The sequence below is a fragment of the Protopterus annectens genome, chromosome 8.part0 (assembly GCF_019279795.1).
Source record: "Protopterus annectens isolate FY-2018-M chromosome 8.part0, PAN1.0, whole genome shotgun sequence".
Taxonomy (NCBI): domain Eukaryota; kingdom Metazoa; phylum Chordata; order Ceratodontiformes; family Protopteridae; genus Protopterus; species Protopterus annectens.
Genome location: NC_056741.1, coordinates 57,001,759 through 57,020,389, shown reverse-complemented (window position 1 = coordinate 57,020,389; position 18,631 = coordinate 57,001,759). Strand labels below are relative to the sequence as shown.

Sequence of the window (18,631 nt, the reverse complement as noted above, 5' to 3'; positions counted from 1 at the left end):
AATCCTCCCTTCTCACTCTTTCTTATGACTCTACCTTCCTTGTCTTCCCCAGGTGACAATCTGCCCTTCCCAGGCGTGACTGTAACCTTCGATTCGGCAGCTCTGAAGGGTTCTCAGCGTGTTGTTATGGACGGGGTCCTATCAGATTCAGAGTGCACACAACTCCTTGAGCTGGTAAGTTTAAGTCTAACTAAGGGATACTGTGTATGTGGTGTGCACAATGTCTTGTAGTGCTTTAGAAACATAGTAAGAACAAAGTCTGTTGTGGCTGGTTCCATATCTCGAGCTGGAAACTGTTTAGCAGGAATAACTGGAGTGAATTCATTGCATTTTATCTTTGCACACAGCCCACTTTACTATTTCTTCAACTAACAGCCAGTCAGAGCCATTTCAGGAATACGGTGAATGATCTACATCCCCTCTATGATGATACCTCATGGGAATCGTGGTATCACTTATTAAGGCCCAGTTATACGTGGTTTGCAGAGAGTTCATACTGTAAAGATCTGTTCTAATGACTCTGTACCTCATGTTCACCTGGTGCTAGAGATGGATTTTTCTTACTTGGCAATGTACCGTTGTGTATTACAGTTCCATTATTTTTAACATACAATTTCTCTATTTATTTTTTTATTTATTGACATTTAATAAATATAGGGATCAGCTGGTCACAGACTGTTCATAGGTTCATAGGTTCATACTAGGCTATCTGCCCTAGGGCATTTATAAGCCTAGCCAGAATGTGTTTGGCTTTCACCACCCATTTTAAATGAATTTTGCTATGCCCTTTTTCGAGGTTAGTATACTGTGCCTCTGTCTAACAGTGACGCAGAAGTGATACCCAGGGTAAACCTACTATCTCCCATCCACTCATCAAGATTCCTCTTGAAGAGAGTCAATGAGGGACTCTGCCTAACCTGGACTGGGATTTTATTCCAGAGTGAAGGGAGCCTCTGGGTTATGAATCTGTCCCTCCAGCATATCCTATTTATTTCAGTGCTGAGGTTCAAGTCTCTCGAGCGTGTAGCTCAATGGAATTTGGATTTTCTGAGGTGCAGCATGCCCATTAATTCCGGGTTGGACATGGCTTTATACGTCAGGCACAGATCGCCTCTGAGCAGGCGGTATGCCACTGAGTAGAGCTGGAGTTTCTTTAACCGGGCAGCATATGGCATCTGTTTGAGCCCTTTGATCCTCTTGGTGAGGTACTTTTGGGGTCTTTCCAGTTGCTGCAGGTGTCTGGTAAGGTACATCCCAAAAGGGGCATTGTACTCAATTATGGGCCTGATGAGGGATGAGTAAAGAGGCACGATGACCTCCCCTGATCTATATGTGAATCTCTTTATGATTAGATGGGCTATATAAAATGTTTTTCTAACCACTTTGGCCACGTGGTTGTCAAATAAGAGATTACTATCAACTTGGGTCCCCAGGTCCCTAATTACTTCTTCCGTACTTAATGGATCACCACCTATGTGGTATTGTGGGCACTTTGTTTTTGCCAAACGGGATGACTATACACTTTTTGGTGTTTAGCATGAGGCCATGGCTCTGGCACCAGTTGTCTGTTTCTATGAGGCCCTTTTGTAGGATGCTTGCGTCGGCTGGAGAGTCTATTATGGTGCCCAGTTTGCAGTCATCTGTGAACTTGGTCAGCCACAGTCCTTCCATGTTAGCCTGTACCTCCGAGAAATATATACAGAACAAGAGAGGTCCCAGGACTGAGCCTTGTGGGACACCACTTGTAACTGGTTTGGAGTCTGACATGGCTCCAGCAATTCTAACCATGTGGGTTCTGTCCTTGAGCCAGTTTGCAACCCATCTAGTGACATAGGGGTTTATATTTAAGCTGGTGAGCTTATCTATAATGCCCGAGTGGGGTATTGTATCGAAGGCTTTTGCAAGGTCCAGGTAGGCTGTGTGGACCACCTTCCCCTCGTCAATAGCCTTGGTGACTGTTTCAAAGAAATCAACCAGGTTTAAGAGGCAGGATCTGCCCTTAACAAAGCCGAACTGGGTAGGATCCAGTGTCTGTAGGTCCCCATTATCTTTATTTATGAGGTCCATGATGATCCTTTCCATAGCTTTGCAGACCAAGCTAGTCAAGCTTATGGGGCGATAGTTTCCAGGATCCGTTGAGGCACCACCTTTGTGGAGAGGGACCACTGTTGCTGTACGCCACTCTTTGGGTACATATCCTGTAGTAAGGCTGAGATTGAACAGTAGTTTTATGTTTGGGTTTAGTTCTTCTTGGAGTTCATGTAGGACGCAGCCCGGGACACCATCTGGTCCCATTGATGCTGTGTTTTTTGCTTTGGAGAGGGCAGCTCTTACCTGAGCATCTGAGATGTCAGGGGGGCAGCACTCTGCTGAGATAGATATTTGCTCTTTTGGTGGGGAAGGGGAGGAGAAGTTTGCGCTGAACCTGTCAGCTAGGATGTTGGCAATGTCTGTGGGTTCGGTGTATTTTTTGTCATTTTGGACTAATTCTGAGCATATCTGGGAATTCCCACCCAGGTTCCTAACATAACTAAAGAAAGCCTTGTGATTATCCTTAGTGTCCTGTGCAATTTTTCTCTCGAAGCTGGCCTTAGACGATTTTATGAGTGCCCATAGTTTTTTGCTAATACTGATCAGAGATGCCTTCCCTTTTTGGGATTTTGCTGTATCATGTAGTAGCTTCCTCCTTCTATTGTATAGTTTGTTTATGGCTGGGGTCCACCAGACAGGACGCCTAACTTTGGAGGATTGGGTCTTGGTTTTATTTGGGATTGCATGATCCATGCATTCCTGAAGGTGTTCATAGAATGTGTTTATAAAGGATTCTGCGGTCTGGGCCGTATTTTCCACAGGCCCGGGGCTTTGAAGGATTCCACCTCAGTTTTGAGGACTGTGAAATTTGCTTTAGAGAAGTTTTTCACTGTGGTTTTCTGAGCAGGGGCTAGGGTTGGGATGTGAATATCTAGTGAGATTAGTTTATGGTCTGATCTTACCAGTGAGGGATACACTTCTGGTCTGGAGCATAGAGTCCCCATGTTGGTGATGATCAGGTCCAGTATGTTTTCCCCTCTTGTGGAAGTGGCAACAAGTTGTTCCATAGCATTTGAGTTTATAAATTCTAGGAACCTTTGGGTTAGGGTGTTGGAGCTAGTGTAATGCTCCCAGTCTATGTTAGGGTAGTTGAAGTCGCCCAATATAATGGTGTTTGAAGAGACCTTCATATTTTCCAGTGTTCTCAGGAAGGCCGAGTGGGGTTCCTGGGTTTGGGAGGGTGGTCTGTAGCAGGCTATAAACTGGAAGGCAGTTTTACCCACTGTTAGTTGCACATGGATAGTCTCTGATGCTTCGTGCTGTGCCACCAACCTGGAGGTGTGGGTATCTTTGACGAATATTGATACTCCCCCTCCTTTTGTGGTTCGGTCCAAGTTTTGGTGCCAAAAAACATGGTATGAGGTATAACCTGGTAGTGCTGGGGTGCTCTCGGGAGCCTTGAACCAGGTTTCTGTTACTGCACAGATATCAATGTTCTCCATGCTAAGGATAGTTTTGAGTGTGTGCATCTTGAGGTTTAGACTTCTGGCATTGAGTAGCATTACTCTTAGTTTCTTATCCCTTGTGATACCTATGGAGGTGGGTTTGTCTTTAGAGCCTTGCCTAAAAAAGGCACTATGGAGGTGGCAAGAGCCTTTGCCAATATCCGAAAGCCCAGGGGTGACAGGTGCAAACCGTCCCTAGAGAAGCATCGTGGCTTGTCAAGCATGTCATCCCAGGCAGACAGGCATTGGATCCCCTTTGAATGACACCAATACTTAAGCCAATTGTTGAAATTGATCATCTTGTCTTCATATTGTGGCATCATTCTTGGTGAGGGTAAGATGCTACTCAAGGTCAGGGTCATACCGGCCTGGGCTACATGCTCAGAGAGCTCCTCTATGTCTCTTTTCATGTAGTCCAGGGAGGTATGTCTCAGGTCATTCACACCAGCTTGGACAATGACTGAGTCATATATGTACTTGCCTTGGAGTGACCTGAGTGCTTGTGTTATGTGGCGGATCCTAGCGCCCGACAGGCAGCTCACCATGACCTTCTCCTTGTTCAGCCTGGTGGCGGGCGTCAGTGTGCCTGACGATAGAGTCACCTATTACAAGTGTATCAGGTGTGTTGTTTAGCCTTAAGGGCTGTGACTGTTCGGCACACTGACTTTGTGAGCTATGTGTTGCACGTGTTTTGTTTTGGGGTAGCGGTTGCTTGGGTGTCTGCTTTGGAGGTCTCTGCTGCTTAGGCAGATTTTTATTTAGAGCCTCCGAGTATGTTTTTGTGTGTTTATGTGTTTGGTTTGCTGTCGTGGTAGGTCTATGTGAGACTGGAATTGTAGTGAGTGTGGTTTCCTTCTCCTCCTGACTGGTTACGCCAGCACTGACTTGAGAGAGCTTGGCCTCCAGTTTGGCAATATGGTTGCATCTCTCACATGTGCTGGAATTTGTTGGGAGTTGTAACATTGCCTCAAGATTCCCAGATTCACCAGCTGGACCGGAGAGGAGATTGACAACTGACCTTTGGACATGCTAGAATAGTATTGGGAATTCCTTTATAATTGAAAAAAAGGGCTAATGGGGAACAAAGTACTCAAGGGGAGTTTGTGAGGGTGTAGTGCTTTTAATTTTTAGTGCTGACTTATATAATTGCTTTAGTGAGCAAGTGCCAGGCTTTAGAGTGGGAATAGGTTGTTTATTATGAGAATTAGATCAGTTCTAAGGGAAAAAGTGAAGAGCAGACTTTGTGGAGCTGAGAATGGTTTAAACCCAATTAAGTGGCACTGCGCTATGCGCAAAATCGCGCAAAGCCACACAAAACCGGGTTTTATACAGGGGGACTTGAAAGAGCTAGAAATTGGCCCAAAACGGCCAATAGACTACCAGATTCTTGTGCTGGGAACACTCCTCCAGGGATAGATAGGCTGCTCCAAGCTCCCCCTAAGGGCAACAGTTTAGTACATCAAATATGCAAAGATATCACAGTAGTCAGAAAAGCAATCTACAGGGCTGATAGGAAAACGCATGAACATTTTGGGTAGACAAATATTTAGAATGCAGATAGAGAAAGACAGCTGCAGATATACAAAAAACATTTTGAATGTATGAATGCACAGAATTTGACAATCAATAGCTCTTTTCCAGTTGTAATTATAAATGTTTAGTTCTTTACAGTTGCCAGTAAAAGATATTCAGGAACATCATACTTGTTAAAACTAGTACAGTATTTACAACAAATCTGCTTTTGATGTCAAAGCAGCAAGAAAAATAAAATGCATATTGAGGAAGGTAAAATGTGGTCCATTTTCATAATGGAAGTCATAAATTCTCGATCATAAGAGAGGGTATGTCTTCATCTGCAGCCTATTTGTTGTCTCCAATTCTAAAAACAGTGTAAAGGAGCCCCCTGATTTTCAGAATGTGTTTAAAATCAGTTCTAAAAAAATTAATTTTGTTGCACAAAACAAGGGAAAATTTGCAAAATTTGGATATATAGAAACACATAATTTATGAGCATCTATGGACAGCAAGGCCTTGTGAATGACAAAATATTTGAGAAACTTAGGGACAGACTGCATAAAATCACCAAATACTGATAAAGTAAGCCTGGCCTACGGGTGCAGGGATTTCTATACAGTTTAAGTCACTTCAACCATTTTCATGTAGTTGCAACTTAAGTTACTGTATATGGAGGAAACCTGACAGCAGATCACATGCTTGCCTTCCACTGTGGAAAGGTCTGGAAATACTTTGCTTTGCAGCAGATGGGCAGTGGCTGATGCCAGCCAATGGCATTATGGACGACAAAAACCTAGTGCTGGGTGGCAGAACACAACTAGTAATGCTCAACAACATCCTTATTTGGTAGAAAGCGTAATATATGAACAGGATGTTGTGCATGCTGCTATGAGAAATGTTCGCCCAAGAGAGAAAAATAATCTCTCTTCTGCCATGGACGTATGACCTTACAGACTGCAGTAAGGGTGTTTCTTTTCTCCAGCCCACATTACTGAAATATGTGGTTGCACAATGTAAGTGCTGAGCCTGAGAATGGTCCATTTGGATTACTTTTGTACCCCATTTAAAAAACAAAAATAAATAACCAAACAAATAAATACATGGGAGGAGAAAGGAATTAATAACATAACTGCTGGGAAGAACAACACAGTAAGTATTTGTAAAAGGTTGTTGTTGTTTTTCTTTCGGCTTTTCCCAGTTAGGGTCACCACAGCGGAACTCTGGTCCGCTAATGATTGGCAGTAGATTTTCACGATGCTGAGTTGCCAGCTCGACGCCCAACCTTCAACGAAGGCATGCCCATTCACGCATGTCTTTCGGAGGCCACTCGACCACGGGGAGGACATGCAGACTCCGCACAGAAAGCACTTCAGCCGAGAATCGAACCGGAGAACCTCCTGCTGTGAGGCAACAATGCTACTGCTGCACCACCATGGATCTCATAAGTATTTGTAAAAGGCAAAAAAATAAAATAAAAAGATAAATGAGAATAACAATGCAGCTAATACAGAGAAATCATAATATTTTGGTACCACACAGTGTTATTTATGTTCAGGCCTCAAAAAATCAAATAAAATACAAAAACTCAGACAATACTAAGTAAATAAAAACTTCAGTGTAAAGAATTCCTGAGTCAAATCATATTTATTTATTATGAAATGTAAAGTGTTTATATAAAAAGGAGAAGGTTGCCAGTTATATGTAGCAACAAACTTCTTTTTTTAAGCTTACAGCTTCAGAAACCATGACAAGATTGTTAATTTAACAATCATTTTAACTACTTATTAACAGAAGTATGGCCATCTATTTTTTTGTTCTATCAAGAGTATACTAACCCGCTTTTTTCATGTTTTACTTGTTCACCTGCAGTCATACTCTATTTTTGTTTTATAGGTCATAAATATTCTTTGAAAAGCAGTCTGATTTTTTTTCTGTCATTATTTTAGTTTAATGCTACTGTTAAATACAAGAGTATAATAGCATATGTGCCACCATTATGACACCAAATTATTGTGTAATATATGCAGGTCTCTCTTGACCAAGGATACAAGAATATTATGCTTTCATAACCTAATTTTGAATGATAAACTTTGACACAATACATGTTTGAACTGTTGCAAATTCAAAATCATAGCTAAGAACTACTCACTAATAAGAAACCAAAACACATACTGCATATGAGAAATTTCAGACTTGACACGTGTGTTGCAACTGAAATACTGAAGTTTTTATATTCTTTACATTACTCAGCTATTATATTTTAGTACAACATATGGAATGGATACAATTTTTACTTTGTGAAATATTACGTTAAACAGAATTTGTTTATGTATATATATCTATATCTATCTATCTATACGTGTGTGTGTGTGTGTGTGTGTGTGTGTGTGTGTGTGTGTGTGTGTGTGTGTGTGTGTGTGTATAGCTATACATATATATATATATATATATATATATATATATATATATATATATATATATATATACCTTTCCTTTTACATTCTTAGGAGTTAGTATACCATCAAAGAGATTATGTATGTATTTTTTTTTAAATTTATTTATTTTCACATTTGTTGACCAGCTTAGTCTGACTGGGCAAGATGACTTTTTTCAGTGGAGACCCGAGGAGAAAAACTCCAGTTAAAGAATTACAGTAAACAGTATACAAAGTTGATACATTTATATAGCATTAAGTTATATTGCAACTTAAAAAGCAAAGCTAATTGCTGCAGGTAGTGCAAAATAAGAGTGATGTATACTGTGTCTGTAGTACAGATGGAACTAAAGCATATCTGAATATAAAATAAGCAGCAAATCTTTCCTGCAGGGTGATTTTATTCTCTTCACACTCCAGTGCTGAGGCTATATAGCACACTTTATACACATGATAACTCTGAAGTTGCACTACAATGGGGATAGAGACAAACTTGCTTTTCTGTAAAACCAAACAAACTTTTATTGCACCATTCAGCCATCCAGTGATGCAGGGGCAGAGTGTCCTTCTACACCACTAGAGATCTGAGTTCAGTAATGGACTTAAGCCATTGGTAGAGTTGGCCAAAGGGGTACGATGAAATGATTGATGGCATTCCCCTGTCCTGTGCAGGGCAATGGGGGAATCTGATGTCTAAAGAGATCACTGGTGGTGACCAGGTGCCTTGCAAAACATCTCAGGTTAGCATGGGGGGGGGGGGGGGCAGGGACATCTCTCTCAACCTCTTAGGGCAAGAAATCTGGAGAAAGCCTAAAATAATGGAGGGACAAAGGCCCAAAAATAGGGACTGATTTTAAATATTGATCTTATAAACCTAAAAAGGTGCTAGAATGACAGGATTCCTTTTAGCATGCATTTTCTAAAGGGAATGAAGTTTGAAACCGAAATGCATGTTATTATTTAGTGACTTCAGTCCTTAGTGATTGGCCTGAAAAAAAGTTTTTATGAGGAACAGAACAAAAATATGAGGCACAAATCTGTACCTTCTGTGAAAATCTGGATAGTTGAGAGGTATGGGCAGCAATAACATCCTGATTCAATGTGTTGGCTTCTCCCCCAGCTTGACGGTACAGCTGCTGGCTGTGTTTGGGGGGGGGGGGGGTCAGGTGAAGGTTAATAAAAACACAAAAAAAAACATTTATTATATCTTTTGAAATTCTTTCATTTGTGTGTTTTTTAAATTATCTGGCAGTTAGCACAGAAGATTAAGGCTGTGAGCTGCTTCCTGTAGTTCAGAGTTTGATTCCCCTCAACTTCTGTTTGCCTACAGTGGGGCTGTTTTTGTTATATTTTCTTATAGGTGCAGTGTGCATTTGTCCTTCCACTTCACAAAGGCGGCTCCAGTTCAGATATCTCAAACTTCCATCCTATCGCTATACTTTTCCCATCTCTAAAATACTAGAGAAATGCATTCACACCCAGCTCATAAGCCATTTGGTAAACCACCACATACTCTCCCCTACTCAGCATGGCTTTAGGCCCAGACATAGCACCAACCCTGCCCTAATTTCCTTCTTGGACACAGTAAATAGAGCTCATGATGCTAGTTCCATAGTCTCTGTTGTCTTTCTCGATTTATCTAAAGCATTTGACACTACATCCAACTCCCTTCTCTTTTTTGTATCCATTCCCAAAACAACACTACCATTGAAGTCACCCCTAACACTAAACTGTTAGGTGTCATTGATGACAAATTAACATTTGACCTTCATATCTACAGCAACATTAAAAAACCCATCAGAAGCTTGGTGCACTCTATAGACATAACTACTTTCTTAGCCACTCCACTAAAATAGCCCTCGCTTCATTCTTCCTTCTTCCAACTCTACTATACGGTGCTCCCATCCTCACAAATTTACAGTCCAACTTAAAAACAAAACTAGACTCCTGCTACAACAAAGTCACTAAACTCGTCACTAATGCAAAATTTTCCACCCGCCACTGCTTGTCATTGCACCAACTCACCTGGTTAGAATCCCCTCATCATCTGATGTGTCTACAATTAACTACAGCCCACAAAATAATCTACAGACCTGAATCCTGCCCTTCCTTGTCCTCTACAATGGGCCTGTACCCCTAATCACCAACTCAGATCTGAAAACAAAATACTAGTGTGTGTCAACAAACCCAAGCTCTCAGCAAGCCAAATGTTGTACTCTCATACTGTCTCTAAGTTATGGAATAATCTTCCTAATTCACTCATAAATATCAGCAATCCAACCACCTACAAAAAATCCCTCAAATCACATCTCTCCTCTCACTGGCTATGCTCCTGCACTCCAACCACTTACCTCAACACCTAACTCCTCTGTCTGGAATCTCGACTTGAACCTTTTTCACTACAAACTTTTCATCTCCTTCTGTCTTCCCTACATACTCCTTTCTATCTCCATAACATATCTCTTTTGCTTCTAGCCCTTCTATCTCCTCCTTTTCCACTCTATGCCTCTTCTCCGCTGCTAAGTGTACTGCAAATATATATGCCAACTGTACCATTATACTACTCTTTGACTGTAAACAGTATACTACTATTTGTCTGTAAACATTATACTACTCTTTGACTGTAAACATTATACTACTCTTTGTCTGTAAACATTATACTACTCTTTGACTGTAAACATTATACAAATCTTTGACTGTAAACATTATACTACTCTTTGTAAACATTATACTACTCTTTGACTGTAAACATTATACTACTCTTTGTCTGTAAACATTATACTACTCTTTGACTGTAAACATTATACTTCTCTTTGACTGTAAACATTATACTACTCTTTGACTGTAAACATTATTACTGCTGTTGCTATTAGTTTTACTACTTGTTTGAATGTAAAAATAATGTCAACATACCTAGTTCTATGTATAAATATTTCACTTTGTTATGTAATAATGTGGAGCTTTTCTCCCTGGGCCTCCACTGAAAATGGTCTCTTTCTAGACCCAGTGGACTTTCCCGGTTAACAAATGCAATAAATAAATAAATGGCTTATTGCTGCTTTACTTTTTTGGTAAGTTAGCATTCCTTATATGTCTCTTCAGTAAGCTGACATGCATGCACAGCGATTCTATGAGTTGGATTTTTTTTTAATTCTTTTCTTCAGGATTTGTCCAGCACACCCGTCCTCCCAGTTGCTCCAGCCTGCTTCAGTACAATCCTTTATCAGTAAGGTATTCTAGTTTTTGAAAGGAATTAGCCTTGTGGTCATTTTTCATATGCAGGACCAGGTGTGAGATGCAGGACCAGCCTTTGGTCAACTGGTGCCCTAGACAGAAGATCTCCCCAGTGCCCCCCAACTCCACTCTGTGTGCCCATCCTGGTCTACCTACATCATCCAGATTACTTGAAAGGTGCCCCTGTTAGATCAGCAGCCTAGGCAGCCACCTACTTGGCCTATGCCTAAGGCCAGCTAAGGCGAGATGAGTGAGTGAAGCTGTTTGTTGCCATTATTCAGTATAGGCCACCAATTAAAAGTCTTCTCCCTTTGAAGGTGTGGTGTACAATGGCAACCAGTTGGCATGTGGGCTACTGCATTCCCTTCCTGCATCTTAGTATGATGCCATCATGTCTTCCTTAAGTGCAGACTTGTAATACCGCTTACCTCCGCTAGATGTCACCTTTACTAAACATCTTCACCCTTCCCCAAGAAAAGCAAGCTATGGCATACCAAGTGCTTCTGCCTCACTCTACCTCCACCTTCATCAGTTGTTACAAATGAAGAAGCCAACATGAGGTGCATTTTAAAAGCCCCCAGTACACATAAAAGGGTCTGTGCCGGAGGCATGTGGTGAAGAATACCATTTACTCCTAAAGGTACTGATCAGAGTTTTCAACCCAGTTGATGACACTTTCCTGTTAGAAATGACTTTGGTACAGGAATACATAGTAGCAATAGATCGCCTGTGACAAGCTGTCCATCTGTTACCTTATATTTGAATTCCAGGACAGTGACCTAGGCCACAGTCATTCACAACCAACACTGATATCCTCTGTTACCGCATAGGTTTCAAGTTCCATTTCCTGGTGCCCCCATCAGACTGTAGCAGGTATGGCACTTTATCAGAAAGGAATACATGTTTTTAAACACTTTCTAATTTTTGTTCATTTATAGGCTACTACTGGAGGTGGAGAAGGCCATCAGGGAAGACGATCCCCACACACTCCAAATGAAAGGTTCAGCGCCATCACTGTACTAAAGGCTTTAAAGGTAAAGAACAACATTCTCAAAGAGGGCTGGGATGATGCCTGTGAAAAGGGTAACCTAAAGTCTTGTTGATATGAGGTAAAGGGGTAACACTAACTATATGGCTTATAGGTTCATAGATAAGGACTAACCAGTCAGTCTACAAACCATCAAAGATCTACCCTATAAACCATGTTGAGTTTAGAGATTGGCTATGGAGTAGAATACAGCAACTGCCAGAATAATTCATTGTGATTCATGGGCAGCAAATGTTACCATAAGAAATGTGCATGTACTGCAGTGTACCCAATATTGTGAATAAACTGAGTGTACTGTTTACCAACTGCAGGGTAGTAAATTCCAAGTCGATAGCACCTCGTTTGCTGAACTGTGTGTGATTCAGAAGTAATCGGTGGACTGGTTGTGTTGTTGATATGCTGTGATCAAAGTTTTTTTTTTTTTTTTTTTTATTGTTCTTAGTTTATTCATGGAGAAAGTCTGTTTTGCATACTTCTAGAAGATGCAAACAAAATACTTCTAGGCCTGATCTTACCACTGCAAACCAGTGTTAACTTCCTTCAGATGAGACATAAAACCGAGGCCCCTTCTGCTTGAGGTGGATATAAAAGATCCCACAGTATCTGTCAAAAAAGTAGAGAAGTTTCCTAATGCCCTGCCCAAATTTTTCATAGTATATATATCACCTTGGGTCTCCACCAAAAGGAGACCACTAGTATAGTGGGACTAACCTGGTCATCAAAGGATAAATACAATAGCATAGCCAAGTCATCGCTGAATCCACATATAAAAGATAAGCCATCTGCATAAAAGGCTATACACCATTCCACGCACACAGACTACATCACAGGACTATGCGATCTGCAGTTTTTGTTTTGAAACACGTGACTTCAGGTTAGATGCAACGCGAACTCCATACAGTAAATATACGGTCAGCTTGTTAGTTAAAACTAGTAGGAGGAAACAAAAACCCTGAAACCTGGATGTGTCTACCTTGCACCTGAAATGATGGTGAGCTGCTTGAATGAATCATTGAATGTTTTAGTCTCTGCTTAATAGGAAGTTCTATTGTGAACTGCCCAGAGAAATTCCTCTATGACTCTTTTATTAGTAGATCACTAAATTACTCTATCAGGTCATATGTATGTATGTATTTATGTGTATATGTATGTATGTATTTATTTATTTATTCATTGTTGTTAAACAGGTTAGGCCCACTAATTCAGCAGCCTGTTTTCATGGTTGACAAAAGTGGTATTCATACTGACTATGGGAAAGTTTGTCCAGGGTATTGGGGAACTTTTCAGTACTCTCTTTGATGAGTTCCAACGGATATTTTACATCTACCTGAGCTACCACCAACTCAGGCAGGTGAGACCTTGATTTAACATCTCATCTGAAGGGAGACAGACTCAAAGGTGCATCATCTGCCTTATGATGCACTAAAATGTCAGGACTGTAAAAATTAATCCAATCACCTGTCATTAGTATAGAACCCACAGCCTTTTGAGCTTCCACCACCAAAAGTAAGCACACTAGCTGTTGAACCACTGAGACTTTGATACCTAATTTGTTAACAGAAGTGACAATATGAATACATCAGCTGTACTTGAGTACTTAATGAAACACCAGGAGCATATACAACATGTGGAGTTATAAACTATACCATTAGTAACTACTACATAATTTTTCAGCCTTTGCTCTAACTTATTCACTTCCCACACCTCACACCTTCCAAGAACTAGTGGCTTTAGTAAACTAACTTTTTGGTTCCTTTAATAGTATATTAAACAAGGCAGACCAGCCCCCCTCCCCCATGTAGAAGGCACACACTATGGAAAACATGATTGAATGCCGCTGCTGTAAAACTTGCTTACAGCTAGTTTTGGGTTAACAGGATAATATAGTCCTCATCTAATTGGTTCTTCGAGGTGATGTATAAGGTGAGTGACAGGGAACAGAATATTTATAAAAGAAGGGTTCTGGCTGTCACTATGGGAAACACAGATGGCCAAGAAATAAAATGAAAATGTAAATTACAAATATAGCCTTAAATTGAAACTTACAAATGATCATATTACTACAAGACTAGACTTGTTTCGTGTCCTACAGCCTAATAAGTTTACAGGCAAAATTAATGATTATGTTGCTTAAATTTTTCATAATACCTTAGAATCTAAGCAGTTTGCAAACAAAATGAAAATATTGTTTTGGCAAAGGTCTGTAATAAATCTTAGGTTGCCATATTGAACTAAAAATATCCCGCATCCTTTGGTTTTAATATACACGGTGCATATAAAGTTAAACATTACTCTGCAGGATTAAAGATGGCTCCTTAGTGGGAGGCAAGAACTTTACACCTAAATTCCTTCGCCTTATCGCCGAAAGGGAAGTTCAACCATTGACTATACCTATAACTGAGACACAAGCATTAGCTGGAGATCAGGTTTGGAAAAGTGCTGCTGTCACTCCATTAGACAAAGCTACAAGCATAACTAAGGTGTCCTTTTTTAACCCACCTCTATACCCTCCCTTAGTTGAACTGCTATAGACCCAAGTTAACAATCAATTACCTGGATCAGTTAGCATCACTGGCAGATACAACATGGCTTTACCAAAGGCCAAAGGTCAACAGATTACTTGGATCAGTTAGCATCACTGGCAGATACAACATGGCTTCACCAAAGGCCAAAGGTTAACTGAAGCAGCCCTAAGGTCATGGATATTTACAGATACCAAGGGCAATCTCAGGGCCTGCGTTTCAGGGGATCTACTTCTAAATCCTGAAATCCCACAAGACCAAACGTTATTTTCATGAGATGAAAATAACAAAAGGTTGAAATCTTGAATGGCTGATTTTTCAAAGGGCAAGTAAACACTTGCCCAAAACTTCACAGAACCACACCAAACTATGTAACCCCTCCCCCAACTAAATATATCAACTCCTGGATCTCACTACAGTGGGGGAAAGGGCATATTTCTCTACATTAGACAAGTGTTTACTTGCCCTGTGAAAAATAATTTGTTTGGGATTTCAACCTATCATTATTTTAGTCTCGTAAAAATAACGTTCGGTCTTGTGGGATTTCAGGATTTAGAAGTAGTCCTGTTTCAAGATGTTTCCAAGGCATTCAATACTGTAAATTACACTTTGTAATTGGTAAGTTTGCTGACTAAACTGAGGCTCTGAAACAGACCCCTTACATGGTTCACATACTGTCCCAAAAACAGATTACAGAAATTGAGATATGTTCCTCTACTGTCTGACCCTGTGCTAACTAACTCAAAAAGACTTGATAGTAGCCCTTGCTATTCTTAATATTTTCAAAATCTACACTTGAAGTCTGTAGCTGATGTGTCCTGACAGTGCCTAGGTTAAAAAAGTGACTACCAGATTGCAAACATTTAATATAACTGTTGTTGTTGTTGCTGTGTCTTCCGGCTTTTCCCGGTTAGGGGTCGCCACAGTGGGACTCGGGTCCGCTAATGATTGGCAGTAGATTTTTACGTGCTGGCTTGCCGGGCCTAATGTACAACCTTCAACGAAGGAAGGCCCATTCACGCATGTCGCCACATAGAAGATGCTCTAACTGAGAATCGAACGGCCAACGGCTAACTATGAAGCGACAAACTGAAAATAACTCACTGGTACTGAACAAGATAAGATCAAATTGATTATCTTCAGAAACAAGGTAGCACCTGTATGCAGAAGAAGTTTAACTAAGGGCTCCCAAACAGTTATTTTATTGGTATAGTCCATATGTTAAATATTAACTCTCTCGTACTCTGTATCTCTCTCTCTCTGTCTCTCTCTCTCTGTCTCTCTCTCTCTCTCTCTCTCTCTCTCTCTCTCTCTCCCTCCCCCTCTATCTCTCCCCACCTCTCTCTCCCTCTCGCTCTGTCTCTCTCTCTCTCTATCAAAGTAAGAGGACATCAAACGTCAAAGGTATTCTTTTACCTGCACAGGTATAGTGGCCTTTGCTGAGCTATTTCAGTTGAGCATGGAGAACGTGATGATAGCATATCACAGGCTTTTTAAGCATGCTCTGAAGTTTTCAAGAAAGCATCACTGATGTATCATGGTGGGTAGGACAGATTAGCCCACTCTGCACCTCAAACTACAGCGTCAACATAAGAGACTGAGTCACTTAAAATGGCTACAGATTTGAAATATCCAGCATCAGGAGAGTGCTATATTTATAGCTAATACTGAGATAATACCAATATTTTTAGAGTTTAAACTGTTTAGCCATTTTCTCTCTTGTGAGAGAAATCGGTAGTGCTCTGATCCATTATTGCCTGAAAGTAAACTTTCATGGTTGGAGACAGCTGTCATAATTTTTAAGGTTTTCACCTCCCATGCGCAAGATACAAGGTTTGAGCCTGATCTCTGGCTAATGCTTGTGTTGAATTTACATGCTCTGCTTGTGGGGGTTCTTCTCACCTCCCAAAAACACGATGGCTGTTTTCATCTCAAACTCACCCAAGAATGGAGCTGCCAGAAGCAGCTTAAACTCAAGATGGTGTCTAACAGGGAAAGAATCTTACAGACTCACCACTTTTGGGCATCAGCTGTGGTGTGGTATCCTGTACATAGGAAAAGATGGGTCACAGACTGCATTCTGTGCAAGGGCTTACTACTCTATTGTGTGAAAAGTAGCTCCAGCTGAACTGGTCATGTTGACTAATGTTGCAGAAAATGAGCGACTGTATTTACCGGTGATAAATTAGTTGAGGACCCAGCCTACTCCAACCAGCTGGAGTCATGATAAGTGTGGGAGGGGTTTATGTGCACTTGTTGGCCACTAGGTGCCCTAGGTCAATAAGCTACTGGCCTACCAATGTCCAGTTGCCCAAGGGATAGCTCTCTTAAGTGAAAGATAGACATAAAACCAAACAAACTGCAAAACATGAAATAAAGATTGTTACCTTCAATATAGGTTTACCGACAAGGATGCAGCTTGGAAATAGATGATATGATGGTAAGGAGGAACGAGGACATCCTGTGTATCAAGGGGCAAGATGGAAGGGCAGTTCAGCAAAGCCTTTTGGCTTAGATCCAGAGTCTACTATTCAGGGGGAGGACAGACTATATCTAGTGTGGTAATTGTGATCAGAGAGAAGCTTCAGAAGGCAGTAAGGGATATCATCAGAATTAGTGACAGACTCATGGCAGTCAGATTCCAGTGTAATGATAGGGCAGTATTCATAATCTCAGCCTATCCTCCACAGCAGGGTTGTGATAGTGAGGAAAAGAGTGCATTCAGACAACAGTTGCAGGAAATACTAGATAAAGCAAGAGAACATGAGTTTGTTTTGAAAATGGGGGACCTAAATGCAGATATCAGGGCAAACAGAGCAGGATATGAGGACTGCCTGAGTCCACATGGGTGGGACAACAGGAATAAAGAAAGAGAGGTCATTCTAGACTTCTGTCTGGCAAATGGCTTGATGGTGGTCAACACATAATTCAGCAAGACAGACTGTCACAAGATCATACACAAGAGTGGCCAATATGCAACACAGGTAAACGTCCTCCTGCTAAGGAAAGGGATCTGGGCTGGAATCAGTGATTGCAAAGTCATCCCCAGTGTAACATTTGGTCCACAGCATAAACCACTAGTTGCCATAATCATCTGTAATCAGTGGTTAGAGAAGGCTCTGAGGTCAACAGATACTAAGGTGAAGACTTGGAAGTTGATTGGAGAAAAAACTCAAGAGTTCAGGGTCATGGCTCTACCATCTCAAGAAGAAGAGGAAATAGGTGGAGTTGAACAGAATGGCAGCACCTCAAAACAGTACACATGAGGACTACAGAACAGATACGCAGCCAAGCCAGGTATGGATATAACATACATAAGGAAAGTGGTGATGCAATGAAGAAGTCCAAGAATTCATCAAAAGAAAAAGGGATTGCAGGAAAAAGTGGGTGATAGAAAAGCTAGACTAGATAAAAAAGGAAAGGAATACTGGTTGGCTAACAAAGAGGCTAAGAGCAGTTGCAATAGCAAAGAACAAGGCATCAGAGGCACTCTATCAGCTTCTGGAAAGTGGCTCAGCAAATGGCACAAAGAAACTCTATCAAGTTCCAAAGCAAAGACAGAAAGAACAAGAAGACAGCTGGAGAACAGTGATTGTACCTTGACAGCTACTGTAGTTTAAGGAAGCACGTGGCGGAGGGCAGTGTTAAGCAAGTTCAGTTATGTGCAAGTCAGTGCAAAAGGTAAATGAATATATTTTGATGGCATGGCAGACGGATTTCACAGACCCAAACCACTGGTGTTTGATAGCAATGTCACAGAGAATTGGTGTGTTTTTGCACAAGAATTTGATATCTTCATAGCAACTGCACATTCAGATAAAGATGCACAAACACGAGCATTTATACTTCTCAGTTTGGCAGGCTCGGAAACTATGCAGCGAGAATGTTCTTTTGTATATGCTCCTGCTGTTTATGCAGGAGAGGAAGAAAAACACCATGTGATTGCCCACACTGAGACCCTCAAAGATATGGAATATTTAAAGCATAAATTCCGAGAGCTGTGTAAGCCCCCAAATGAATATAACGATGGAGGGACATAAATACAATACGAGAAATCAAAAACCTGGTGAAACTATGGAAGCATATGTTACTGACTTAAGAAATAAAGCAAAGACATGTAGATTTTGGGACCTACAAGACAATGTAATAAAAGACTGCCTTGTATGCTGCATTAATAATGACATGGTAAGAAAAATTCTATTACGTGATAGTGAATTAACACTGAGCAAAATTATTGAAATTTGCCAGATACATGGACTCACAGAAAAACATAACAGTTACTGCTGTGAATGTCAACAGTGTCCAGTGAGAAACTAAAATAATATGGCCTCTTACATGTGAC

At 40.9% G+C, this 18,631-nt stretch overlaps 1 protein-coding gene across 1 annotated transcript in view; it reads left to right on the top strand.

Annotated features, from left to right (window-relative positions):
- Nucleotides 1-18,631, top strand: part of P3H3 (prolyl 3-hydroxylase 3) — a 383,658-nt gene that overhangs the window by 233,230 nt on the left and 131,797 nt on the right. The window contains exons 9-10 of the mRNA XM_044079609.1: nt 53-174; nt 11,658-11,753. Coding sequence (XP_043935544.1) covers nt 53-174; nt 11,658-11,753 — 218 coding nt within the window. The remainder of the gene's footprint in view (nt 1-52; nt 175-11,657; nt 11,754-18,631) is intronic.